We start from the raw sequence: 27,868 nt of genomic DNA on the forward strand, positions 1-27,868 counted from the left end.
GAGTCCAGCCTGGGCAACATGGTAAAATCCCATCTCTACAAGAAATTAGCCTGGCATGGTCATGTACGCCTGTAGTCTCAGCTACCCAGGAGGCTGAGGTGGGAGGATCACCTGAGCCCAGAGGTCGAGGCTGCAGTGAGCTGGTGATCGAACCACTGCACTCCAGCCTGGATGACTCAGTGAGAACTTGTCTCAAAAAAAAAAAAAAAGAAAAAGAAAGAAAAGAAAAGAAAAGGAAAAAAAAAAAAAAAGAAGGATTGACCAGGCATGTGGCTCACGCCTGTAATCCTAGAACTTTGAGAGGCCAAAGTGGGCGGATCACCTGAGGTCAGGAGTTCGAGACCAGCCTGGTCAACATGGCGAAACCCTGTCTCTACTAAAAATACGACAAATTAGCTGGGTGTGGTGGTGGGCACCTGTAATCCCAGCTACTTGGGAGGCTGAAGCAGGAGAATCGCTTGAACCCAGGAGGCAGAGGTTGCAGTGAGCCGAGATCAGGCCACTGTACTCTAGCCTGGGAGATAGAGTGAGACTCTGTCTCCAAAAAAAAAAAAAGAATAATTAACTGCAAGATACCAGGACTCCATGAGGGACACAAACAGAGACTTAGCCAACCTAGGCAGTGCCTGAGTCTTAAAAGAGGTCTTGAAATTTTTGATAAAAACTGGGGCAAACTGTCTCATTACCTCTCCATTGTGAGACCCTCTTTAACACAGTGAATCTTGTCACCGAGTAGGGCACAGGACAAAAAAAAAACGCATAGCCTTCATCCTTGGACCTTGAGATGTCATATGTGCTAACGGTACAGGGTGCCCAAATCCTGAGCATCTCAGACAGTTGGATGTGCGACTGCAACAGCCGCAGCGATGTTTGTGGAGTGTTTGCCACACGCCACACTCTGCTCTAAGGGCATCGTCTCATTTCCTTCTTGAAACAATTCCCAGGAGGTTAGGAACTCTCAGGACTCACCCCCCACCTACCCTCCGTGGCCTTTTGTTTTTGAGATGGAGTCTCCCTCTGTTGCCCAGGCTGGAGTGTAGTGGCTTGATCTCTGTTCACTGCAACCTCCACCTCCCAGGTTCAAGCGATTCTCTTGCCTCAGCCTCCTAACTGGGACTATAGACATGTACCACCATGCATAGCTGATTTTTAAACTTTTTAGTAGAGACGGGGTTTTGCTGTGTTGGCCAGGTTGGTCTAGAACTCCTGACCTCAGGTGATCCGCCCGCTTCGGCCTCCCAAAGTGCTGAGATTACAAGTGTGAGCCACCGTGCCCGGCCTCAGGACCCCGTTTGACAGATGCATAAACTGAGACCCGCAGCCCATGCCCGTGCACCTCTCGGCAGCCGTCTGGCTTCAGCACTGTGCCCCAAACCCCTGCACCAAACCACAGCCAGGCCAGAGAGCCAGGGCAAGGTTTCTGTTCTTGCACAGATACAGGAAGGAAGCACAAGCCCCCCTTAGATTAATTTAGGACCTGTGCAGATGCCCGGGACAGGTAACGGGAGAAGAGGGAGCAGGAGGGAAGAGGTACTATGGACAGCTGGCTTTTCTTTACTCACCTCTCCAGCTTTCTTCCAGATCCTCCCAAGAAGGTGACCATGGTGATTGAAAACCCCACGCCGATTCGAGAAGGAGACACGGTGACCCTTTCCTGTAACTACAGTTCCAGTAACCCCATTGTTAACCACTATGAATGGAGACCCCGTGGCGCCTGGGAGGAGCCATCACTTGGGGTGCTGAAGATCCAAAACATTGGCTGGAACAACACAGCTGTCGCCTGCGCAGCTTGTAACAACTGGTGCTCGTGGGCCTCCCCTGTCACCCTGAATGTCCTGTGTGAGTCTCTGGGCTAGGCAGGGGGATCTGGGAGGTGTCCCGGCTGGGATGAGGGGAAGAAGGGGATGAGGCCAGAGCCTGGGCCAGTGTCTTCAAGAGAATTGAGGGGCAGGAGCCCAGCCTCAGGGCCAAGGGGAGGGGAGGCCTGGGGACAGCAAAAGGGACAGGGAGCGGAGAGGTCAGCTTGGGACCCTTGCCCTCCAGATGCCCCCCGAGGCGTGAGGGTCCGGAAAATCAAGCCCCTTTCTGAGATTCACTCTGGGAACTTGGTCAGCCTCCAATGTGACTTCTCAAGCAGCCACCCCAAAGAAGTCCAGTTCTTCTGGGAGAAAAATGGCAGCCTTCTGGGGAAAGAAAGCCAGCTGAATTTTGACTCCATCTCCCCAGAAGATGCTGGGAGTTACAGCTGCTGGGTGAACAACTCCATAGGACAGACGGCGTCCAAGGCCTGGACACTCGAAGTGCTGTGTGAGTTGGGGCCAGAGGCTGGGAGTGGAGCAGAGCGGGGACCAGTGGCCTGCCTGGTGGTGACTTTGCACCCCCTCCCCCTGCCCGCCATGCAGATGCACCCAGGAGGCTGCGTGTGTCCATGAGCCAGGGGAACCAAGTGATGGAGGGGAAGACAGCAACCCTGACCTGTGAGAGTGACGCCAACCCTCCCGTCTACAGCTACGCCTGGTTTGACTGGAATAACCAAAGCCTTCCCTACTCCGGCCGGATGCTGAGATTGGAGCCGGTGAAGGTCCAGCACTCCGGTGCTTACTGGTGCCAGGGGACCAACAGAGTGGGCAAGGGCCACTCGCCTCTCATCACCCTCACCGTCTACTGTAAGGCCTCTTCCTGCTCTTGTTCTTGGTGGTGACCTTCTTTCCTTCTTTCTTTCTTTTTCTTTCTCTCTTTCTTTCTCTTTCTTCTTCCTTTCTTCCTTTCTCTTTCTTTCTTTTCTTTCTTCTTTCCTTCTTTCCTTTCTTTTCTCTCTTCTTCTCCTTCTTCTTCTTCGACTCCTTCTCCTCTTCCTCCTCCTTCTTCTTCCTCTTCTTCTTCTTCCTCTTCTTCCTCTTCCTCTTCTTCTTCCTCTTCTTCTTCTTCCTCTTCTTCTGCTTTCTCCTCCTCCTCCTCTTTCTTCTTCTTCTCTTTCCTTCTCCTTCTTCTTATAGAGACAAGGTGTTACTCTGTCACCCAGGCTGGAGTGCAGTGGCATAATGACACCTCACTGCAGCCTCCAATTCCTGGGTTCAAGCAATCCTTTTGCTGCAGCCTCCTGAGTAGCTGGGACTATAGACATGCACCACCCGGCCAATGTTTACATTTTTGTAGAGATGGGGTCTTACTATGTTTCCTACGCTGGTTTCAAACTCCTGACCTCAAGTGACCCTTCTGCCTCAGCTTCCCAAAGCCCTTGGATTAGAGGCATGAGCCACTGTGCCCTTAGTTCCTCCCTGTTTCCTCTCAGGTTCCTCTCTGGCCCTGTCTGCTCCTGTGACTTCCCCAAAAGCCTTCCAGACCAGCTGGCCCCTTCTTCCCCACCTCACTGTCCCCTTTCCCATTCACACCCCTTGCTCCAGGCCACCTGCCACTGTGCTGGAGAAGTCATCCTGTCCTGCGTCATCAGTCTCTCTCTTTTTCTACCTCCCCTGCAGTCTCTCCTGCCTCTGTCTAGGGTCCCCTCTCAGGCTGCTCCACCTTCCAGATGTCCTGAGCGCCTACTGAGTCCCTGTCTCTCTCTCTCTCTCTCTCTCTCTCTGACTACTCTGTCTCTCTCAGCCCTGACAGCCTCCTTGTTTTTATTTTTTAAGATGTAAATGATTTTTTTTTTTTTGAGACAGAGTCTCACCCTGTTGCACAGGCTGGAGTGCAGTGGCACAATCTCAGCTCCTGCAGCCTCAACCCCCTGGGCTCAAGTGATACTCCTGCCTTGGCCTCCAGAGTAGTTGACTTCAGTGATTTTTAAACAGATCATACAAGCACACGGTAAAAAAATAAAATGTAAGCATGAAAGGGTAAATAGTGGAAAGACAGATGCGGCTCACTCTTGATTCCCAAGGACTCTTATCCCCACCGAAGGTCCTCACTGCACACAGTCATCCCATCTCCCCCCAGGGGTATTTTTCACACACACAATTCACATACAGAGGTCTGTGCACATACACCCTTCCTCGTGACACAGACGAGGCAGAGCTCACACTTTGCCCAGGAATTTTCTTTGCTTTTTTCCATGTAATAATACTGCTTGGACATTGTTCTGTATCTATGCATACACAGAGTGTCTAAAGTCTGGAGCCTGGGCGTGGTGGTTCATGTCTGTAATCGCAACACTTTGAGGGGCCGAGGTGGGAGGATCACTTGAGCCCAGGAGTTCGAGACCAGCAACATAGCCCATACCTCATAGCAAGACCTCATCTCTACAAAAAATACCAAAAAAATTTTTAAAAAATAAACAAATAAAACAATAACAACAACAGAAAAGAATCTGGAAGCATAGGAAACATATTTAATTAATTCATTGTACTTTTTCAGATTAATAATTGGAAACATGGCCTTAAATTGAGGGAACCTGGCCAGGCACAGTGGCTCATGCCTATAATCCCAGCACTTTGGGAGGCTGAGGTGGGTGGATCACTTGAAGCCAGGAGTTCGAGACCAGCCTGGCCAATGGTAAAACCCCATCTCTACCGATAATACAAAAATTAGCTGGGTGTGCTGGTGCGCACCTGTAGTCCCAGCTACTCAGGAGGCTGAGGCCGGAGAATCACTTGAACCCGGGAGGTGGAGGTTGCAGTGAGCCAAGATCTCACCACTGCACTCCAGCCTGGGCAAAAGAGCGAGACTCTGTCTCGATCAATCAATCAGTCAATCTAGGGAACCATCACCAGCACAACTGAAGGCCAAAGGAAAATATCTGGAACATGTTATCAGAAATCTAACAGACACATCCCATCATATAAAACCATTGTTCCCTGGGTGTCCCCTCTGCAGACAGCCTGACAGCCTCCTCTTTCCCAGGGCCATGGAGTCCTCGCATATGAAGGTTGCATACGTCCTCCTCCCAGTGCCCTCTTCAGGGCCTAGGTCTGCAGCCTCTTGTTTTGGGCATGCTTGCAAGGACAGTTGCAAGATGCATTCCCATGTGGAATTGCTGGGTGGAAGACAGGTGCATTTTCAGAGCTGATCACACAGCCATACTGTTGTGAAGAGCTGCACCCATTCATGCGAGTGCGGGTCACAGGCTCTGGGCGTGCCGTGTCTGTGGGAAAAGCAGCTCCTCAGGAGAATTAGTGCCTTCCTCCTAAAGGGAGGCCCAGAGCAAGCAGGGGCCGGTGTCACCCTCTTCCTCTGCACCCCTGTCCCATGCATGCAGGGGAGAAGTCCAGGATGCCTTCCAGGCAAAGGCTGCCAGGCAGAGCTGGCCTCTCAGCTGATTAAGGTCTCTCCTTTCTCCACCCAGATAGCCCGGAGACCATTGGCAGGCGAGTGGCTGTGGGACTTGGGTCCTGCTTGGCCATCCTCATCCTGGCAATGTGTGGATTCAAGGTCCAGCGACGGTGAGCTCCTGCTGCCCCCAACCACCTCCTCTTTCCCTTGGCAGAGACCCGTGTCCATCTCGAAGCCTCCAGCCTGTGGAGTCCCTGACCCTCACACCTGTGCTTTTATTTCTCAGTTGGAAGAGGACACAGAGCCAGCAGGGGCTTCAGGAGAATTCCAGTGGCCAGAGCTTCTTTGTGAGGAACAAAAAGGTAGGATGGAGCTGGGTGCGGTGGCCCATGCCTATAATCCCAGCACTTTGGGAGGCTGAGGCAGGTGGATCACCTGAGGTCAGGAGTTTGACACCAGCGTGGCCAACATGGTGAAACCCCGTCTCTACCAAAAATATTTTAAAAATTAGCCGGGCGTGGTGGTGCATGCCTGTAATTCCAGCTACTCAGGAGGCTGAGGCAGGAGAATCGCTTGAACCCGGGAGGCGGAGGTTGCAGTGAGCCAAGATCGCGCCATTGCCCTCCAGCCTGGGTGACAGACTGAGACTCTGCCCCCCCCGACCAAAAAAAGGGATAGGCACGAGGCAGACCGTGAAGCTGAGTGGGGAAACAAGGTGAAGGAAGGAGATAAAATGTCCTCTGGGGAGACCTGGGCTGTCAGAGGCCAGGGAAGGGGACGAGGGTTGGGTAACAGGTGGTTAGCACTTCACCCTCGTCTCCCTCCCAGGTTAGAAGGACCCCCCTCTCTGAAGGTCCCCACTCCCTAGGATGCTACAATCCGATGATGGAAGATGGCATTAGCTACGCCACCCTGCGCTTTCCCGAGACGAACACACCACGAACTGGGTACTGAGGGTACCAGGAGGGTGACCCTGCACCCTGGGAGGCAGGCGGGAGGAAAAGCTCTTGTCTCGCCTGCCCTCTGTGCCAGGCCCATGCCAGGCACCCTGATACATGCACTACCTTATTCTGGCTCCGTAACAAGCCTCTGGGTAAGGGCCAGTCTCCGGAAGTGGACCTGCTTCTTCAAGTCAGCAGCGCACATGCCCAGTCCGTTCTTATCACAAAGGTCAAGACCTCGTGATACACACCCACGCCTACTCCCTGCACACACATTTGCATGAGCTCCTGCTGTGAGCTTTGGGCACTGGGGAGGCCTCAGGTTTTACATAAGGGGCTGAGGTTGGGGTGCTGTTGGGGGCTCTGGGTGTTGAGAGGGAGGAGAGTTCATGGGAGATGCTTCATACGTGGTCATCTGTCTGCCCTCTCTCTCAGAGATGCAGAGACCTCCGAGCTGCAGAGACTTCCCCCAGACTGCGATGACACAGTCACTTATTCAGTGTTGCAGAAGCGTCAGGTGGTAAGGAGGGTGGGGCTGTGGAAGGCTGGGGACAGACGCCTGGCTTCAGCGGTGGGTCCCACATAGGAAGGACTTGGGTAGGCATCCATCGTGGCAGAGGTTGGGTGTTGGAGACGGTTGCTCTGGCAGAGCGGGTCAGAGCCAGGCAGGTACCTCTGGGTCCTGGATACTGGCCACAGCCAGTTTCCTGACACGAGGACGCCCGCCTGGGCTTTTGGAGCCCCGGGTGGAATGAAGGAGAGAATGCAGAGAAAAGCAGCGGTGGAGGCTGGCGACAGCGGGGCCAGGCTGACCACCACGTGGTTTTCTCAGGGCGACTATGAGAACGTCATTCCAGATTTTCCAGAAGATGAGGGGATTCATTACTCAGAGCTGATTCAGTTTGGGTTCGGGGAGCGGCCTCAGGCACAAGAAAATGTGGACTATGTGATCGTCAAGCACTGACACCGGACGGACTGCGGCGGAGGCGCTGGGGGCAGCAGGGGCCAGGGAAGTCCCAGAGCTTCCCCAGACACCACCACATGGCTTCCTTCTCCGCGCATGCGCATGCGCGCGTGCACACACACACACACACACACACACACACCACACACACACCACACACACCACACACACCACACACACCACACACATGCTCACTGTGGAGAACCTTGTGCCTGGCTCAGAGCCAGCCTTTTCGGTGAGGGTAACCCCAACACTCCAAAGCTCCTGTCCCTGTTCTGTTCCACCCAGCTCCTTGCTACCCAGAAACCCATCTAAACACCTGCCCTGACATGCACACCTCCCCCTGCCCCCACCACGGCCACTGGCCACCCCCACCCCCAGTGGCTTGTGTCCCTCCTGGGATCTGCTTGTCATCATTTTTCCTTCCCTTCTACATCTCTCTGGTCCCCTACCCCTGATCTGACATCCCCAGTCACAAATACTATGCCCAGTTTCTGCCTCTGGGGGAGAGCCCAGAAAAGGACAGAAATGAAGTAGGAAAGGGCCCGGTCCTGGCCTGGCTTCCCCTCTGGAAGTGAGGCATTGCACAGGGAGGCGTACATAACAGCAGCCCCTTGACTCCAAGGACTCCGGGTTTGAGACGGACACACTGGTATGGATTAACATGCCATGGAGACAGAGCTCACAATAAAAATGGCTCAGATGCCACTTCAAAGAACCAGCGAACGCTTTTCAGTCTGTGGAGTCAGAGTGGGGATGAGGAGAGGGGAAAGGCTTCACGGGGCCTGGGGGGAAGGAAATGGAGTCACCGTGGTTTAGTGATCAGACCAGCAGATTAGAGAGTCTGGTGTCTTGTTAGGAAAAGCATACTGGCTCTGCAGGCAGACAAGCGTGAGAGCTTGAATCTTGATTCTTTGGCTTAACTAGCCCAGTGATCTTGGCAGGGTTCACCAGCTTGCCTGAGCCTCGTTTTCTCCATCTGTAAAGTGGAGAGGGAGAGACCACTGCCTACCACGCAGGTGGCCCACGATAAGAAGTGAGGCATCGTCTTATATATGCTGGAGCCACACTAAGACCCAGCACAGAAACTGAAAGTCCCCCAGAAAACAAACCCCCGTCCTTTATTTGCATTTCTCGAAGAATGTGAAAAGGGGAAGCCAGTTCAAAACGGCTCTTCCCAAAAGTGACGCTACTCAGTTCTTGCACAACCCATAGCTGCCAGAGAAAGTCCTGAAGACCAGCCACCCTGAGAAACCTCACAGCTTTTCTGTCGTTCAAGGTCCTCTGCACCCGTTCCGTAATTCTCTTCACTGATTCAGACTTTCCAGTTAGGTGCCCCAGCTCCCCTCTCGCTTCTCAGGTTTGATCTTTCTCCACCCATTCACCTGCTTCGGCAAAGGGGCCCATTCTCCTTAGAGGGCAGGGGTGTGATTATCTGACCATCAAGGAGATCGGCTCCTGGCATGTGGCAGGTTTCCCCAAACTGCCACCTTCCTTTCCCATCCTCCTTTCCCTCCCATCTCTGCTCAGTACCTGGATGGTAACTCTAGGAATTATGGTGCAGGGAGGCCTTGATCTCCCCATCAATCCACTTTGTCCCTTGTTTGATTTCTCATGAGCACCATTAACTTTTCTGGAGGCAGGTGAGACTTTAAGAACTATTTAAAGGCCAGGCGTGGTGGATCACGCCTGTAATCCCAGCACTCTGGGAAGCCAAGGTAGGCGGATCACCTGAGATCAGGAGTTTAAGACCAGCCTAGCCAACATGGCAAAATCCTCTCTCTACCAAAAATACAAAAATTAGCCGGGCATGGTGGTTCCCACCTGTAATCTCAGCTACTTGGGAGGCTGAGGCAGGAGAATCGCTTGAACCCGGGAGGTGGAGGTTGCGGTGAGCCGAGATCACACTACTGCACTCCAGCCTGGGTGACAGAGCAAGAGTCCGTCTCAAAACAACAACAACAACAACAACTGTTTAAATGAGACAGGGAGGGTGTTGGGGTGTCTGTGCCCAAAATGAGGTCTGATGTCATTCAACCCTTTTTTCATTTACTCGGCACACAGATACTGAGCACCTGGAAATGCACCCAGTACAGAGCCAGTTGTTAGGGCACCAAAAAGATAAGGCATAGGACCAACCTTGGGGATCTGTAGTCTAGGGCTGCCAAGGGTTTTTAAGGCAAGACCCCCTGAAGGGAGCTGAGGCAGTCCTAAGCCTGAAGGGCCTGGCTCAGGCTCCCTGGCAACCATCGAGCGTCTTCCCCTTCCCACCCTGTCCCTCAGCACAGCTGCTGACATAAACCTACTACATGGCTGATTGACCATGAGATGTGGCCATCAATAGACATTGCTGAAGCACGAAGAACAGGTGCCCAGGAAGCTGGGCGGCCAGGACTCCAGACGCAAGCCGCCGCCCTCCACAACCCCAGCTCTCACCGTCCTCCCAGGGTCCAGATAATGGATCGTGCAATTAGGTTCCCAAACACCTGCTGTGCAACATGCAGTAGACAAAGCAGACCAAAGCCTTTGCCCTCAGGAGGCCCGGCGTTCTAGCTCAGGAGCCAGCCAAGACGATGTCGCACTGAAGACAGACAACAAAAGTGAGATTCACGGGAGGGATCAGTGTGGCTGAGGCACCCGGGAAGGCCCTTGGAGGAGGTGACCTTGGGCAAAGATCCAGACGCCAGGTGGGTGGATCCAAAGCAGAGATGATCTGGAAAACCCAACAGCTCCCCGGGGCTTCACTTTTGCTATAGGAGGGGAAATGGCACTGCTTTGGATTCTTCCTCGGTTTTGTCCCTTTCTCGGTTCCCAACAACAGACGGAACAGTAGGAGGCCGATTCTCTGCTCACAGCGGGTGCTACACCCCATGCGCGGCTCCCGCTGGGGGAGAAAAAGGAGAGCATGGACCAATTTAGTGACTCCAAGGTGTGAAAAGCAGTGAGATGGTGTCTTTGAGGGAGTTAGTGACAGGCTGAGACCCCCTTGCTGTTCCCCCTGAAGCCTGGTGACTGGAGCTGCCAGGAGGCCACACAGAGAGAGGTTTATGATGGGAGACCTGGAATTTGGAAGGGGCAGAGTGGTCAGGTGACCCACACACGCCTGAGAAAACTGATGTGGAGAGGCTGTGTTGTCATTCTCAGGCAGGAAACAGACAGACAGACAGACAGAGACATGGGCACAGTGAGAGACAGAGGCAGAATCACAGAGCAGAGCTGGCTTCTCACCAGCAGGCATGGGCACACCTGAGAGAGCATCCAGAGAGGTTAGAAATCTTCCTTAGGTCCTCCTGGGAGACTCAGGTGACCCAAATGGGAAACATGAAAGGCTGGGAGGATTCCCAGGGCTGAGAGAAGGAAGTTACTCAGCCAGCCGGTGCCACATTCCTTGTGCCTCAGGGAGTGCCCCCCAATGTCCCCAGCCATGCACCCTGGGGGGAGTCAGCTTGGACATTTGTGCCACCCCTTGTCAGGCAAAGTGGGGGCCACAACCTGGGTCCTCCAGTGCCAGCCAGCAGAGGCTGCCCCCATCCCTTGCCTTCCTCCTCCTGCTCCTTTCTCCAGCCCTGGAAAGGTCAGAAGCCACCATCCTGGAACTAGAGGGGAAGGAGAGGCAGAACAGAGGGGCCCCTCCTTGCAAAAACGAAAACAAGCCCACAACCTGTGCAGAGCTGCACCTGGGTGTGATCACTCCTTATCCCACACACCCACTGCCACGTGGAGATGGCTTCATGGCTGCGGTCACGGGGCACCCTGTGTTGTCAGAGGTGAGCCAGTGAGACCCGGGGCCTGCCCAGGGGTGCATCGAGGGTGGAGCAGACCTGGCCCCAGCGCGGGTATAAACAAGCAGGAGGGCTGGGGAGGGACTAGCACTGGGTTGTGGCCAAGCCCCCAAGCCCTGCTGTTGCAAGGCACTGGCTACACACCCGGTCCCTACCCAGACAGGACCCCGATTCCTCCCTAGCCCCTCTGTGTTCCAGCATCTTCCCAGCCCCTCACCTCCTCTGGTGTGGCCTCACCTCCAGCCGGGATGCCCCATTAGCTGCTCACCCAAGCTGCTAGAACCTCAGGCTAATGGCCCTGCCACCCGCCCTCCTCCCCTTCCGGCTCACTGCTCATCCCGGGCATCCTCCATCAGCCCGCTGAGGGGACTGCTGAGCCTCACAGACATCTGGCGGCGCCAGGAGGTGGGTCCCTCTCTCTGTGGTTCCTCTCTTCACCTAACTGTTCCCCAGACCTCCAGACCCCTGCCCAGGTGGCCCCTGAGAACTGCTAAGCTCAACCATGACATGGATGGGGCCCAGCTGACCCTTGAGCTCTCCCTGGGGGACCCCCTTTTCCTGCCCCTGGCCACACCCTCACCTCATCCACACCCTTCTCCTCCCTGCTGCCCTGCCGGCTTTCCACTGTGGGGGAGCAGCTCTTGCCTTGCCAGGGAACCGGGGAGGGCAGTGGGCTCAGGAGTCAAACTCCCATTCCCAGGGAAGGCTCAGGCTGTGGGGCCCAGCCCTGTTCTGAATTCTCTCCACCCCTGAGTTCTCTCTCCCCACAGAGTCTCAGAAGTGGAGAAGCCTTCTTCCTCTGCACCTCCCAGCCATGCACCCTGGGGGAGTCGGCTTGGACATCTGTGCCACATCCTATCTCCTGTGACACTCCAGGAGCTTCCCTGGTTTTAAGAAGTGATATGGTGGAGAGAAAGCACAGGACTAGGGGCCACAGGTCCCAGCTTCTCATCCAGGCTCGGCGGCTCCCTGGCTGCTGCCTTCCACTGTGGGCCTCCGTTTCCTCGGTGATCCCATCAGGTGAATTCTAATCCTCCAGGCAGGGCTGGAACCCGTCAGTGATCCCAGGAGCCCCTCCTCTCAGGGGCCCCAAGATCTGAGACCAGGGAGCCAGCTGCACACAGGAGCCCTGCAGGCCAGGACAGTGGCCCCATGGACCTGCCCCCGCAGCTCTCCTTTGCCCTCTATGTGGCGGCCTTTGCGCTGGGCTTCCCGCTCAACGTCCTGGCCATCCGAGGCGCGAGGGCCCACGCCCGGCGCCGTCTCACCCCCAGCCTGGTCTACGCCCTGAACCTGGGCTGCTCCGACCTGTTGCTGACAGTCTCCCTGCCCCTGAAGGCGGTGGAGGCGCTGGCCTCCGGGGCCTGGCCTCTGCCGGCCTCACTGTGCCCTGTCTTCGGGGTGGCCCACTTTGCTCCACTCTATGCCGGCGGGGGCTTCCTGGCCGCCCTGAGTGCAGGCCGCTACCTGGGAGCGGCCTTCCCCTTGGGCTACCAAGCCTTCAGGAGGCCGTGCTATTCCTGGGGAGTGTGTGCGGCCATCTGGGCCCTCGTCCTGTGTCACCTGGGTCTGGTCTTTGTGTTGGAGGCTCCGGGAGGCTGGCTGGACCACAGCAACACCTCCCTGGGCATCAACACACCGGTCAACGGCTCTCCCGTCTGCCTGGAGGCCTGGGACCCGGCCTCTGCCGGCCCGGCCCGCTTCAGCCTCTCTCTCCTGCTTTTTTTCCTGCCCTTGGCCATCACGGCCTTCTGCTACGTGGGCTGCCTCCGGGCACTGGCCCACTCCGGCCTGACCCACAGGCGGAAGCTGAGGGCCGCCTGGGTAGCCGGCGGGGCCCTCCTCACGCTGCTGCTCTGCGTAGGACCCTACAACGCCTCCAATGTGGCCAGCTTTCTGAACCCCAATCTGGGAGGCTCCTGGCGGAAGCTGGGGCTCATCACGGGTGCCTGGAGTGTGGTGCTCAACCCGCTGGTGACCGGTTACTTGGGAAGGGGTCCTGGCCTGAAGACAGTGTGTGCGGCAAGAACGCAAGGGAGCACGTCCCAGAAGTAACGCCATCGCTCGGGGGAAGGAGCATGAGGCAGGAGGGCCCGGCTGCGTCTCCAGGCCCCTGAGGAGGGCTGCTTCGGAGGAACTGCAGGGCAGCCTGGCCCGGAGGCCTCCCTGGAGCCACTCAAGCGGAGAGCGGCGCCTGCTGAGGGCAGCACCCCAGTCAAGAGAGGAGCACGGAGCCAAAGCAAGGCGGCAGGGGGAGGTAAGCTTGCCCCCGCACACGTCGGCCCCTTTCTCGTCTGTCTCTGCCCTCTGCACGTCCTCACCTGCCTGTCTTCAGTGGGCCGCGAGCAGAGGCCTTGTACTTACGGGAAGGAGGAGGCAATCTGTTTCTGACCCACACGAGCGGTCACTCCGGTGATGCACTTGAGGACACGCTACGCTGAAATCAGTTGCCAGGTGAGAACATTTGATTTCGGAGTAGGAGAGGAGGCAGGAGGCAGGATAATGACACTGTTATACCACGTGAAACTCGCAAGGGGGCAGCCTTGGAGCTGGGAACGGAGGCTGGCCGGAAAAGATGTTTCAGCCGGGGAGGGAAAATGCAAGGTCCCGCAGTGATGGGCAGCGGCTACGCAGTTGACTCTTGAACAACGTGGGGATGGGGTGCCGAACCCCCACGCAGTGGGAAATCTGTGCATAACTTTGACTCCCCCCAAAGTTCAACTACTAATAGCCTATTGTTGACCAAAAGCTTTACTCAGTATATAAACAATTGAGTAAGACAATTTGAAGCCAGACACAGTGGCTTATGCCTGTAATCCCAGCACTTTAGGAGGCGGAGGCGGGAAGACTGCTTGAAGCCAGGAGTTCAAGACCAGCCTGGGCAACATAGTGAGACCCCCACCTTTACAAATAATAAAAATAAAAATAATTAGTTGGGCGTGGTTGTGCGTGCCTGTAGTCCCAGCTACTCAGGAGGCTGAGGTGGGAGGATTGCTTGAGCCCAGGATCGAGGCTGCAATGAGCCGTGATCGCACCACTGCACTCCAGCGTGAGTGACAGAGCAAGACCCTCTCTCTGGAAAAAAAAAGAAAAAAGACATATTTTGTATGTTATATGTATTATGTGCTGTATTCTTACAAGAAAGTAAGCTAGAGAAAAGTATATGTTACTGAAAACATTATTAGAAAGAGAAAATACCTTCACAGCACTGTGCTGTATTTATTCATACCGTAAGTTTATGCTGTCTGTTTATAAGAGAAAGTGTCTGTCTGAAGCAGCAGTAACCACAGCTGCAGATCTCAATCTATGGTAGATATCAAGCAGTTCAACCCTTTTTTGTAATGTTGTAATTTTTCTTTGCTTCTTGGAAGCAGTCTGGCATCACTAGCAGCCCCGCATATGAGGCCCAGGGGGTTATTCAGAGTTTACCGTATTGCACTAAACGTGGTGAAAAATATGCAATAACTACGAGACATCGCTTTTTACTTCTATACACAATGTGCTGGTGAGAACTGCTCACCAGGAGACGATTAGCTTCACGTGGTGTTTTAAGCAGATACTCAACAGCTGAGCTCACGGAGACAGCACAGGAGGTGGCTACGAAATTATTACAGGAGTATAGTATATCTACAGTAACTATGTGCTTATGACTTAATACTGCACATCTTTATGTTTGCTTGCATTTCTCTTGACTTCAAATGGCACCAAGTAGAGTTTGTGTTTGTGTGCATATATTTTTGATAAATTTTAACTTTTTTTTTTTTTTTTAGACAGAGTCCTGCTCTGTCTCCCAGGCTGGAGTACAATGGTGTGATCTCGGCTCACTGCAACCTCTGCCTCCCGGCTTCAAGCAATTCTCCTGCCTCAGTCTCCCAAGTAGCTGGTATTACAGGCACCCACCACCACACCTGGCTAATTTTTTGTATTTTAAGTAAAGATGGGGTTTTGCCATGTTGGCCAGTCTTGTCTCGAACTCCTGACCTCAGTTGACCCACCCGCTTCAGCCTTCCAAAGTGCTGGGATTACAGGCATGAGCCACGGTACCCGGCCAATTTTAACTTTCTATAAGTGATTTACCCAACCTGGGCAACATGGCGAAACCCTGTCTTTACCAAAAATACAAAAAAATTAGCTGGGCATGGTGGTGTATGCCTACTTGGGAGGCTGAGGTGGGAGGATGGTTTGAGCCTGGGAGGCGGAGGTTGCAGTGAGCCTAGATCATGCCATTGTAGTGAGTCGAGATTATGCCATTGCACTCTAGCCTGGGCAATAGAGCCAGATCCTGTCTCAAAAACAAAAAACAAACAAACAAAAAAAAGCTTTGCATCCATTTTGTGGCAGTAAATGATAAGATAGACTAGTACCTACATATATTTTTTGCATTCGTGACATACTTAACTTTTGCTTAATTTTTAAAATATATGTCTAGGCTTGTGGTTCCTCTGTAAGTTTTTTTCAAATTGTTGCAAATCTCTGAAAATGTTTCCAATATATTTACTGAAAAAAAAATCCACAAGTAAGTGGACCTGCACATTCAAACCTGTGCTATTCAAAGGTCAACTATATAGTCTGTAATATGTGATAGGTGCCATGCTGAGTGTCTGCAATGAGTGTTGTCTCACTTCAGCTTCACACAACCTTGTGGTTTAGCCATGCGACTTCTGTGCAGATGGGTGGGTGTTCACTACATGAGGGTACTGGGCAGAGGGGCAAACACTGCCTAAATTCTAGCCTGTGCTTTGTTCAGCAAGCCACATGCCTGTCTTGCTTGCATCAAGGGAAGGAGTATTGTGTTCTAATTTGAAGAAATGCACCAGCCACTCCTTAGGCAGCACTTGGTGCGGGGTGGGCTCCTCTGGAAAGGGAGCACCCAGTTTGCACAAAGGTGCTGCACCAGGTAGCTGCGATCCTGGAACAGGATGAAGAAAGTTGCCTGAGGCCCTACAGCAAGGACAGGGTAAAAGCAGGATGTGATCCTTCCAAGCGGGACCCCCAAGGGCCAGGGGATATTTGGGAAACCTGGGCGTGTGGAAGTTAACCCTGTATTTGTGGTCCATTTTGCAAAGGATGGCATCCCAAATCCATGAGAGGGAGGGCAGAGGGGAGTGGCTGTGGCTGTGAAGGAGACAGACACCTGGGCACCTGCTCTAAGTGACAGCAATGCCATGCACATGATGATGTATTGGAGCACAACAAATGGCAGCCACCAGCTGGCGTGCACACACCAATTTCTACAAATGAGCTCTGTTCGGGCTGAAATGTCTACGCATCCAAGGATTGTTCTTGTAACTGATGATATACCCCCAACACCCAGAAGAGAGACTGGCACACAGTAGGTGCTCAGTAAATGTTTGCTCAATGAATAAATGAATGCCTCTACTGGCCTTCCAAAGAAAGTTCTACATCTGTTTTATCAATATGGAAACAGGCCAGAGAAATTAAGTAACTTCTTTTGGAAGCCAGAAACAAGCCCGACCCCTGTGCAGTGACACCACCAGGGAATTTCAGTAAAACCCCAAACTCCACCCCAGGGAGCCCCAGTGCCTCCTCCCGCACCGCGGGGCGCCAGGGCCCACTCACTTTGGCTCCTGCTCCACAGCCCCTGCTGGGTACTGGGCTGCTTCTCCCCGTTCCTCCTGCCTCCTCCCACTTAGGGCAAATCCAGTGCCTCCCTGGGACCCGGGAGACTCAGTGAGATCCACCCCAGGCGCCTCTCACTCCTGTGAGACCCAAACCTCCTATCACCAAACCCAGCAGGTCAAGCCTGTGCACCCATGACTCCCCCACCCCAGTGTTCCCTCCAGTGGCTCTTTGCCTTTTCAGCATCCATGTCTTCACGAGCCTTCCTCTACATCCCCAAGCCCTCACCACCAAACGTAATGTAAACAGCATGACAGCAGAAACTTTTCGTTCACGACTGCGGGTTTTTTTTTTTTTTTAGACAGGGTCTCACTCTTGCTCAGGCTGGAGTGCAGTGACACAGTCGTGGCTCGCTGCAGCCTTGAATTCCTGGGCTCCAGCGATTCTTCCACTTCAGCTTCCCAAGTAGCTGGGACCACAGGCACATGCCACTACACCCAGCTAATGTCTTTTTTCTTTCTTTCCTGTTTTTTTTTTTTTTTTTTCCCTGTGGACACAGGGTCTCCCTATGTTTCCCAGGCTGGTCTCAAACAACCTGTGGTCAAGCAATCCTCCCACCTCAGCCTGCCAAAGCGCTAAAATTACAGACCTGAGCTGCCGCACACAGCCTGCTGCTGTACTTGTAACAGCTTAATTGAGATATTATGTACATATCATCAAATTCACCAATGTTAAGTGTACAATTCGATGATTTTTAGTAAATTGACTCAGGTGTGGGTCCATTACCACCAGCTAGTTTTAGAACATTTTCATGACCCTAGTAAAATCCTTCATGTTCATTTAAATTTAATATTGGGCCAGGCAGGGTGGCTCACGCCTATAATCTCAGCACTTTGGGAGGCTGGGGCGGGTGGATCACCTGAGGTCAGGAGTTCAAGACCAGCCTGGCCAACATGGCGAAACCTCATCTCTACTAAAAATACAAAAATTACCTAGGCGTGGTGGTGGACACCTGTAATCCTAGCGCCCTGGGAGGCTGAGGCATGAGAATCTCTTGAACCTGGGAGGCAGAGGTTGCAGTGAGCCAAGATCGCACCATCGCACTCCAGCCTGGGTGACAGAACAAGACCCTGTATCAGGAAAAAAAAAAAAAAAAAAGGAAAAAACCAACTTAATTTTCATTTTGATCTCCATCCCCCAGACAACCACGAATCTACTTTCTGACTCTATAACTTTGCCTAATCTGGACATATCATATAAATGAAATCTGACAATATATGGTCTTTATGTCTGGCTTGTTTTACTCAGCATAAGGCTGTAGTGTATATGGGTAGCTCATTCCTTTTTATGGCCAAATAGAATTCCGGTATATGGATGTGCCACCTTTCTTTATTCACTCACCAGCTGATGGGCTGCCAGGTGACATTTCCACTGTTGGCGACTATGACCAACACTGCTGGGAACATTTAGGACTGAGTCTTTAAGTGGACCTGAGTTTCCACTTCTCTTAAGTAAATACCTACGGTGGAATTGTTGGATCGCATGGTGAATTTATGTTTAACTTTTTAAGCAACTGCCACCTGCTTTCCAAAGCGGGGGCACCACCTCCCATTATTCTCACCAGCAGCGAATGAGGCCCCTGTTTCTCCACATTCTCGCCAACCATAGGCATTGTCTGACTTTTTGCTTGTGGCCATTCTAGTGGGTGTGAAATCATATCTCATCGTGCCCCGTGATTGTTTGAATGAACTAAGAGATCACCCGTGAAACTGGACAGCACTTGGGTTTGAACCCTGGTGGTGACATTTCACAAGCTGTATCACCTGGAACAAGTGACTTCACCACGGTGAGGGACAAGGATATGACATAAAAGCGTTGCTCTAGAAGCAAAGTGTCTGCTACGGATTATGTGCCCACGAAAAGGCAGCTGCTGTCATCATCGCCACCACTGCTATTATTATTATTATTATTATTATTGTTATTATTATTATTATCACCCCAGAGATAATCCTGAACCAGTGACAGGGAAAATAGCAGCTGGCATCAGCTGCCCACTCACCACCACATGCCAGGCTTCCGTCAAAGCATTCGACATGTATTAGTAGTCTTTTAATCTACCTACATATTGTTTTAATTTACATGTGTTAATGCGTTGATCTATGAGATGACTACCATGACGAGCTCTGTTCTGTAGGGGAGAAAGCAGAGACGTGGAGAATTTAAGTCATTTCCCCCAAATCACAAAGTCGGAAAGGAACAGACCTCACGGAGCTCGCTCTCTGTCATTGCATCACACTTCCTGCCCTTACAAGGCAAATTGGATAAGTGCCATTCTAGAGAAGCAGACAAAATTCAAGTGGAGAAGAGGGGAGGGGAAGACGTTGGCTGGGGCCTGTTTAGAGCATCCCAGCTGAGGCTGCATGAGAAGGGAGGCACGCAGTTGTGGAATTTGCTCCCCTTTTTGCATACCGACCAGCCCTGGCAACGGAGCTCAAGGCATCTTTGTGCCACTGCTCAACAGTGAGTGACGTCATGGGCACGGCCCGGTCTTTATCAGTTCTGCTGGATAAATAGCCAACCACACTAGGTCCGGAGAGACAGCAAGGTGCTGTGCGGCGGAGCATTTGGGTCTCAAAGCAGCAGGTGAGCCTGGGCCCGAGGGGCTGGGTGGAGGAGCATCTTGGTGCTTCTCTGCTGGGGAAGAGACAGGGGACAGGGCATGTTCAGGAAGACAGGCAGGCTGACCCCGCCTGGAAGGCACCTGGAGACAAGAGGGGTGGGCATGGTGACCACGTGCCCTTTTGGGTGAGATGCTGCTGGCCAGAGGCAGGAAGGCCCCCTGCTACCGACTCCTTGTCTCTCTCACCAGTGGCCACCACCATGGGTGCAGGCCCCGACCAGTCCTATTTCTCCGGCAATCACTGGTTCGTCTTCTCGGTGTACCTCCTCACCTTCCTGGTGGGACTCCCCCTCAACCTGCTGGCCCTGGTGGTCTTCGTGGGCAAGCTGCGGCGCTGCCCGGTGGCCGTGGATGTGCTCCTGCTCAACCTGACCGCTTCGGACCTGCTCCTGCTGCTGTTCCTGCCCTTCCGCATGGTGGAGGCGGCCAGTGGCATGCGCTGGCCCCTGCCCTTCATCCTCTGCCCGCTCTCTGGATTCATCTTCTTCACCACCGTCTATCTCACCGCCCTCTTCCTGGCCGCTGTGAGTGTTGAGCGCTTCCTGAGCGTGGCCTACCCACTATGGTACAAGACCCGGCCGAGGCTGGGACAGGCGGGTCTGGTGAGTGTGGCCTGCTGGCTGTTGGCCTCTGCTCACTGCAGCGTGGTCTACATTGTGGAATTCTCGGGGGACACCTCCCACAGCCAGAGCATCAATGGGACCTGCTACCTGGAGTTCCGGAAGGACCAGCTAGCCTTCCTCCTGCCTGTACGGCTAGAGATGGCCGTGGTCCTCTTTGTGGTCCCCCTGATCATCACCAGCTACTGCTACAGCCGCCTGGTGTGGATCCTTGGCAGAGGGGGCAGCCACCGCCGGCAGAGGAGGGTGGCGGGGCTGGTGGCAGCCACACTGCTCAACTTCCTTGTCTGCTTTGGGCCCTACAACATGTCCCACGTTGTGGGCTATATCTGCGGTGTAAGCCCGGCATGGAGGACCTACGTGATGCTTCTCAGCACCCTGAACTCCTGTGTCGACCCCTTTGTCTTCTACTTCTCCTCCTCCAGATTCCAAGCCGACTTTCATGAGCTGCTGAGGAGGCTGTGTGGGCTCTGGGGCCAGTGGCAGCAGGAGAGCAGCGTGGAGCTGAATGAGCAGAAGGGAGGGGAGGGGAAGAGAGAGGACCGTCCAGCTGAAGGAAAGAGCAGTGAACACTCACTGGGCTCTGGAACTGGTGGCCAGGTGGCCTGTGCCAAAAGCTAGGTCCTCTGCAGCAGGAGGGTGTAGCTGGCATGTCATCCTCAGGGCACTTTCTCGCTCACGCCAGGGACTTGGAGTGGCGAGCTGGGGCCCGATGGGGCTTGGGGGCAGAATTGACATCTAGCCTTCCTAAGGGTGTGCGCACTAAAGCCCAGCTCTCTATCTCACCTCCATCCCCATCCACCCACACACCATGGATTGGGCTCTGGAAAGGGGTCAGGGTGAGAGGCTGCTCTGGAGAACAATGAGGTTCTCGTAGCAGCAGGCAGCTCTTGTGCTTTTTTGAGGGTGGCAGAGGAGCTAAGAGCAGTGCCCAGGGTCTGAGGGGGCTGCCCAGTGAGTGACAGGGGCAGGAGAGGGAAGAACCCTATCCTCAGGGCTGCTCCAAGCCAGCGAGTCAGGAGCGGGGAGACAGGGCGCCAGGAATGAGGCCACATTCTGCTCCCACAGTGCCTTTTTCAGAAAGTTCCCATTGCTCAATAAATCTGGATCATCAGAGTCATTTATGAAGAATGACAGAAGAAAAATTACCCGAATAAATGTGGAAGCAAGCAAAAGAGAACAGTGTTTCCTTTTCTCCGGTTTTGTTCTGGTGGTGTGCTTGGGCCGGGTGGGACTGGTGGATGGAAGGAGAAAACACCAGACTCCAGAGGAAAAGGGCCAAACACCAGGATGCCTGGATGCTGGGAGAGGATCTGGCTTGCAGGGATGAAAATAACAGCTGCCCTGTCTAAAGGACTTAGCCTGACACATCATCTCCTTCTATCTCTCAATAGCCCTGTGGTAGGTACCAGCATTATCCCCAGTTTCAGATGAGGGAGTGACCCAGAGAAGTGACATCTCCTACCTGAGATCCCATAGCTGGTGGGTGATTGAAGTGGGACCAGAAGCTGGCATCAGTGGGCTCTGACACTCATGCCCCTAAGCCACTCTGCTGGTCTCCAGCTTTGTGTCACCTGTGGTCACCTAACCCAGTCAAATGTCCCAAGTCAGATGAGGCCATCTGAGCAGGACAAATGTAAACAGGCCATGATAAGAAACAGAACTGAATGCAAAGCATATTGGCTATCTGTGTGGGTTCAACCTTTTCCCAGTAAAAAAAGTCCTCTTGGAAAGAAATTAAAAAGATTATTAGTCAGTACAATGGACTTCAGGTTTCTGCAAAGTCAGAAGGATGTTCCTCAGAGCTCTATTCATCAAAGTGTGGCCATTCAGGAAGTTTTCATGTTCCCCGAGTGGTGGCCCATGAGAAATAGCTGCTCAGGACCTCCTCCCCAACCTGAGACTCACCAGCCCCTGTTTGCGTGCTGTCGGCAGTATTTCAGAAGCATTTGTTGAACACCTATTGCATGCAGACAGCTGGGCTCAGAATGTTGGGGAGTTCGACACCATGGTCTTTAAATATCTGCTTCCTCCCTGGGGTTAAGTATGCTGGAAGAATGAGGACGGGCTGTGTGTGGAGAACGGGATTTCAGGTGGGAGGAGAGGGACTCTGTGGAGAGTTGAAGCCACGAGCTGTCTCTCGGTCCCATGGCTCACCTGTCCATCCCCGGGGCACTCAGCCCTGGTGGCTGCAAAGAAGTGGATGCAAGTAGGGGTCTTCATGGCTCAGAAAGGGGACAAAGCTGCTGTGGAATCCTGCAACTTCAGAATGGGCACTGCCACCCCAAGGCAGAGAACAGAAAAGCTGAAAACGCCACAGTGGAAAGAGAGCCATGAAGAGCTGGAGTCTCACTCCTCTCCCAGGGTTTATAAGAGGGAATCAGAGGCAGCTTCATGGGCTTTGCTGTCCCCAGCCATTGCCCAGCTCAGACCAGTCTGTATAAGCAAAAGCCCAGGGGTGGTGAAGATGAAAAGCCATCAGGGTGTGAGCGATCGTGGGAGTGGGGGTGAGCATTTTCCTTACATCTCAGAAGCCAAGGGAAAGGGGCTGTCAGAGAACGGGAGAGGGAGGGAGATGGCATCTTTGGAGGGAGGTGGTGATAGCCTGAGACCCTCTTGCTGTCCCCGCTGAAGCCTGGTGACTGGAGCTGCCAGGCCGCACAGAGAGAGGCTGATGATGGGGGACCTGGAACTCGGAGGGGGCCGAGTGGTCAGGTGACCCACACATGCCTGAGAAAACAGATGTGGAGAGGCTGTGTTGTCATTCTGAGGGAGGAAACAAAGACAGACAGACAGAGGCATGGGCATAGTGAGAGACACAGACAGAATCATAGAGCAGAGCTGGCTTCTCACCGGAGAGAGCGTCCGGAGAGGTTAGAAATCTTCCTTAGGTCCTCCTGGGAGGTCCAAGTGACCCCACCGGGGAGCTGAACAGCCGACGGGATTCCCGGGGTTGAGGCAAGGAAGCTGCGTAGCCGGCTGGGGCCGAATCCCTTGTGCCTCAGGGAGGGACACCCAATATTTCCAGCCACGCACACCGGGAAGAGTCCTTGGAGTTGAGGCCACTGCCTGGGTCCTCCAGTGCCGGCCGGCGGAGGTTGCTCCCGTCCCTTGCCTTCCTCCTCCCCATCCTTCTGCCAGCCCTGGAATGACTTATTCCTGACAGAGAAGAAAAAACAAGCAACTTGGAAAATGCATCTTAAGGTATAATTCAGGAAAATGTCCCCAATCTTGCTAAAGAGGTCAACATGCAGATATAAGAAATTCAGGGTATGCCTGAGAGAGGGACTATACAAAATGACCATCCCCAAGGCACATAGTCATGAGACTACATGGAAGAAAAATATCTTTAAGGAAGCTAGAGAAAAGAGCCAAATTACCTATAAAGGGAGTCCACTCAGAATAACAGTGGACTTCTCAGCAGAAGTCTTACAATTCAGAAGAGATTGGGTGCCATTTTTAGGCTTCATTTTTTTGATGGAGTCTTGCTCTGTCGCCCAGGCTGGAGTGCAGTGGCGTGATCTTGGCTCACTGCAACCTCTGCCTCTGGGTTCAAGCAATTCTCCTGCCTCAGCCTCCCAAGTAGCTGGGATTACAGGCATGCACCACCATGTCCAGCTAAATTTTTTTGTATTTTTAGTAGAGACAGGATTTCACCATATTGGCCAGGCTGGTCTCAAACTCCTGACCTTGTGATCCACCCGCCTCAGCCTCCCAAAGTGCTGGGATTACAGGTGTAAGCCACTGCTCCCAGCCTTCTAGGCTTCTTAAAGAAAAAATGCCAGCCAAGAATTTCATATCCTACCAAAGTAAGCATCACAAAGGAGAAATAAACTCTTTCCCTGACAATCAAATGCTAAGAGAATTCATCACCACCAGACTGGTCCTATAAGAAATGCTCGGCCGGGCGCGGTGGCTCAAGCCTGTAATCCCAGCACTTTGGGAGGCCGAGACGGGCGGATCACGAGGTCAGGAGATCGAGACCATCCTGGCTAACACGGTGAAACCCTGTCTCTACTAAAAAATACAAAAAAACTAGCCGGGTGAGGTGGCGGGCGCCTGTAGTCCCAGCTACTCAGGAGGCTGAGGCAGGAGAATGGCGTGAACCCGGGAGGCGGAGCTTGCAGTGAGCTGAGATCCGGCCACAGCACTCCAGCCTGGGTGACAGAGCGAGACTCCGTCTCAAAAAAAAAAAAAATGCTCAAAGCAACTCTAAACGTGAAAACAAAAGAATGATACTCGCTACCACAAAAGCAAACTTAAGTACAAAGCCCACAGACCCTATAAAGCAACTACACAATCAAGACTACAAAGTAACTAACAACACTATGATAAATCACAACCGGAACAAAACCTCACATATTAACCTTGAACGTAAATGGCCTAAACACTCCACTTAAAAGACATAGCGTGGAAAACTGGATTAAAAAAATGAGACCCTACCTTCTGCTGTCTTAAAGAGACCCATCTCACATATAACGACACCCAAACCCTCAAAAGGATGGAGAAAGGTCTTTCACACAAATGGAAAACAAAGGGTTGCTATTGTTGTATGAGATAAAACAGACTTTAAACCAACAATAGTAAAAAAGCACAAATAAGGGCACTTCCTAATGATAAAGGGTTCAATTAAACAAGAAGATTTAACATCCTGTTTATATAAGCACCCAACACTGGAGTACCTAGATTTATAAAACAATTACTACTATACCTAAGAAAAGAGATGGACAGCCACACTTCAGCAGCCATTGACAGCATTAGACAGATCATTGAGGCAAAAAACTAACAAAGAAATTCTGGACTTAAATTGGATACGTGATCAAATGGACCTAATAGACATCTACAGAATACTCCAACGACCACAAAATATACGTTCTTCTCATCTGCACACAGAACATACTCTAAGATTGACCCAATGCTTAGTCACAAAGCAAATCTCCATAAATTTAAAGAAATGAAAATCATACCAACCATCTTCTCAGACCACAGTGGAATAAAAATAGAAATCAATACCAAAAGGAATTCTCAAAATCACACAAATACATGGAAACTAAACAACTATTTCCTGAATGACTTTGGGGTAAGTCATTAAGGAAGAAGTCAAATAATTAAGGCAGAAGTCAAAAAATGCTTTGAAACAACTGAAAATAGAGGCACAACATACCAAAACCTCTGGGATACAGCAAAAGCAGTTTTAAGAGGAAAGTTTATATCACTAAATGCCTACATCAAGAAGTTAGAAAGCTCTCAAATTAATAACCTAACATTACACCTAAAGGAACTAGAAAAACAAGAGCAAACTAAATCCAAAGCTAGTAGAAGTAAAGAAATAACTAAAATCAGAGTAGAGCTAAATGAAATTATGACCAATAAGCCATTCAAAGGATCAATGAAATGAAAAATTGGTTATTTGAAAGAATAAAGAAGATTTATAGGCTGCAAGCTAGATTAACAAAGGAAAAAAAACCTCCAAAAAAGCAAATGAGAAATAACACAGGCAACATTACAGCTAATTCCACAGAAATACAAAAGATCCTTAGAGACTGCGATGAACATCTATATTCACATGAACCAGAAAATCTAGAGGAAACAAATAAATTCCTGGAAACACACAACCAAGATTGAATCAGAAAGAAATTGAAACCCTGAACAGACCAATATTGAGTTACAAAATTGAATAAGTAATAAAATACCTACCAACTTTAAAAAGCCCTTGACCAGACGGATTCACAGCCAAACTCTACCAGACCTGCAAAGAAGAGATGGTACAAATCCTACTGAAACTATATCAAAAAATTGAGGAGGAGAGATTCCTCCCTAACTCATTCTACAAAAACAGTCTCATTCTGATATCAGAATCTGGCAGGACACAGTGAAAAAAGAAAACTATAGGCCAATAGCCCGATGAACATAGATCCAAAAATCCTCAACAACATACTAGCAAACCAAATCCAGCAGCACGACAAAATCATAATTCAGCATGATCAAGTGGGTTTTATTCCTGGGATGCAAAGATGGTTCAATATATGCAAATCAATAAATGTGACTCACCATATAAACAAAATTAAAAATGAAATTATATGATCATCTCAATAGATGAAGAAAAAAAGTATAATAAAATCCAACATCCTTCATGATAAAAACCCTCAAAAAACTAGGCATCGAGGGAACATACCTCAAAATAATAAGAGCCATCCAGGACAAACTCACAGCCAACATCATACTGAATGTGCAAACGTTGGAAGCATTCTCCCTAAGAAATGGAACAAGACAAGGATGTCTACTCTCACTACTACTATTCAACATAGTAGTGGAAGTCCTAGCCAGAGCAATCAGGCAAAAGAAAGGAATAAAAGGTATCCAAATAGGAAGAGAAAGTCAAATTATCTCTGTTCACTGATGACATGATTCTATACCTAGAAAACCCTACAGATTCCTCCTAAATACTCCTAGACCTGATAAATGAGACTGGCAGTTTCAGGATACAAAATCAGAGTATAAAACTCAGTAGCATTACCATATGCCAACAATTGTCAAGCTGAGAGAAAAATAAAGAACACAATCCTAATTACAATAGCCACACACAAAAAATAAAATACCTAGGAATGCCTCTAACCAAGGAAGTGAAAGTGAAAGATCTCTACAAGGAGAACTAAAAAACACAAACAAATGAAAAACATTCCATGTTCATGGATCAGAAGAATCAATATCATTAAAATGTCCATACTGCTCAAAGCAATCTGCAGATTCCACCCAATTCCTACCAAATTATCAATGTCATTTTTCACAAAATGAAATCATTCTACCAAAAAGACACCTGCGTGCATATGTTTGTCACAGCACTATTCACAATAGCAAAGTGATGGAATCACCCTAGGTGCCCATCAATGGTAGACTGGATAAAGAAAAAATGCTGTGTATACAACATGAAATACTATGCAGCTATGAAAAAGAATGAAATCATGTCCTTTGCTGCAACATAAATGCAGCTGGAGGCCTAAGTGAATGATCCTAAGTGAATTAACACAGAAACAGAAAATCAAACGCTGGGTTCTCACTTTTAAGTGGGAGGTAAACAATGGATACACACAAACATTAAAGATGGAAACCATAGACAATGGGGACTCCAAAGCAGGGGAGGGAGGGTAGAGGACAAGGGTGGGAAAACTACCTGTTGGGTACCAAGTTCACAATTTTGATAATGGGTTCAATAGAAGCCCAAACCTCAGTATTATGCAATAAGCCCATATAACAAACCTGCACATGTGCTCCCAAATCTAAAATAAATATTTCCAAAAAGCAATTGACCTATATTATTAACATTTTAATCTATCTGTATATATGTTTTAATCTGCATGTGTTCATGCTTTGAAATATGATACGGGTACTATGACGATCCCTGTTCTGTAGGGGAGAAAGCAGAGCCACATCACTTCCCCCAAATCACAAAGTCGGGAAGGAACAGACCTCACGGAGTCCAGTCTGTCACTGCCTCATGCTTTGTGCCCTTACAAGGCAAACTGGATAAGTGCCATTCTTGAGAAGCAGACAGAATTCAAGTGGAGGAGAGGGGAGGGGAGGAAGACGTCGGCTGGGGCCTGTTTAGAGCATCCCAGCTGAGGCTGCATGAGGAGGGAGGCACGCAGTCGTGGAATTTGTTCCCCTTTTTGCATACTGACCAGCCCTGGCAATGGAGCTCAAGGCATCTTTGTGCCACTGCTCAACAGTGAGTGATATCATGGGCACGGCCCGGTCTTTATCAGTTCTGCCGGATAAATAGCCAACTGCTCTAGGTCTGGAGAGACAGCAAGGTGCTGTGCGGCGGAGCATTTGGGTCTCAAAGAAGCAGGTGAGCCTGGGCCCGAGGGGCTGGGTGGAGGAGCATCTTGGTGCTTCTCTGCTGGGGAAGAGACAGGGGACAGGGCATGTTCAGGAAGACAGGCAGGCTGACCCCGCCTGGAAGATACCCGGAGACAAGAGGGGTGGGCATGGTGACCACGTGCCCTTTTGGGTGAGATGCTGCTGGCCAGGGGCAGGAAGGCCCCCCACTACCAACTCCATGTCACTCTCTCTCACCAGTGGCCACCACC

At 51.4% G+C, this 27,868-nt stretch overlaps 3 protein-coding genes across 10 annotated transcripts in view; all 3 read left to right on the top strand.

The window, feature by feature from the left end:
• The window catches only part of LOC105495532 (CD22 molecule), a 42,104-nt gene extending 34,270 nt beyond the window's left edge, over positions 1-7,834 (top strand). For all 7 annotated transcript variants that reach the window (XM_071086318.1, XM_071086319.1, XM_071086317.1 and 4 more), the window contains 8 exons: positions 1,582-1,839; positions 2,044-2,307; positions 2,403-2,666; positions 5,285-5,381; positions 5,498-5,573; positions 6,040-6,158; positions 6,588-6,672; positions 6,985-7,834. In XM_071086318.1, the coding sequence (XP_070942419.1) occupies positions 1,582-1,839; positions 2,044-2,307; positions 2,403-2,666; positions 5,285-5,381; positions 5,498-5,573; positions 6,040-6,158; positions 6,588-6,672; positions 6,985-7,116 (1,295 nt within the window). In that variant the 3' untranslated portion in view covers positions 7,117-7,834. The remainder of the gene's footprint in view (positions 1-1,581; positions 1,840-2,043; positions 2,308-2,402; positions 2,667-5,284; positions 5,382-5,497; positions 5,574-6,039; positions 6,159-6,587; positions 6,673-6,984) is intronic.
• A 34-nt stretch (positions 7,835-7,868) lies between these two features.
• On the top strand, positions 7,869-13,750 carry LOC105495531 (free fatty acid receptor 1). 2 transcript variants are annotated; one of them, XM_071086322.1, is made up of 3 exons: positions 7,869-10,883; positions 11,097-11,303; positions 11,669-13,750. In XM_071086322.1, the coding sequence occupies exon 3, from the start codon at positions 12,051-12,053 to the stop codon at positions 12,951-12,953; it is 903 nt and encodes a 300-aa protein (XP_070942423.1). In that variant the 5' UTR covers positions 7,869-10,883; positions 11,097-11,303; positions 11,669-12,050; the 3' UTR covers positions 12,954-13,750. The 2 variants fall into 2 exon arrangements, with proteins under 2 accessions (XP_070942423.1, XP_011763504.1); XM_011765202.2 differs by having other exon boundaries at positions 11,142-11,303.
• A 4,904-nt stretch (positions 13,751-18,654) lies between these two features.
• LOC105495530 (free fatty acid receptor 3) lies at positions 18,655-20,958 on the top strand. The gene is made up of 2 exons (XM_011765200.2): positions 18,655-19,121; positions 19,348-20,958. Exon 2 carries the CDS (start codon positions 19,359-19,361, stop codon positions 20,397-20,399), a length of 1,041 nt encoding a protein of 346 aa, XP_011763502.1. The 5' UTR covers positions 18,655-19,121; positions 19,348-19,358; the 3' UTR covers positions 20,400-20,958.
• The last annotated feature ends 6,910 nt before the right edge of the window (positions 20,959-27,868 follow it).

The sequence above is a fragment of the Macaca nemestrina genome, chromosome 20 (assembly GCF_043159975.1).
Source record: "Macaca nemestrina isolate mMacNem1 chromosome 20, mMacNem.hap1, whole genome shotgun sequence".
Lineage (NCBI taxonomy): Eukaryota > Metazoa > Chordata > Mammalia > Primates > Cercopithecidae > Macaca > Macaca nemestrina.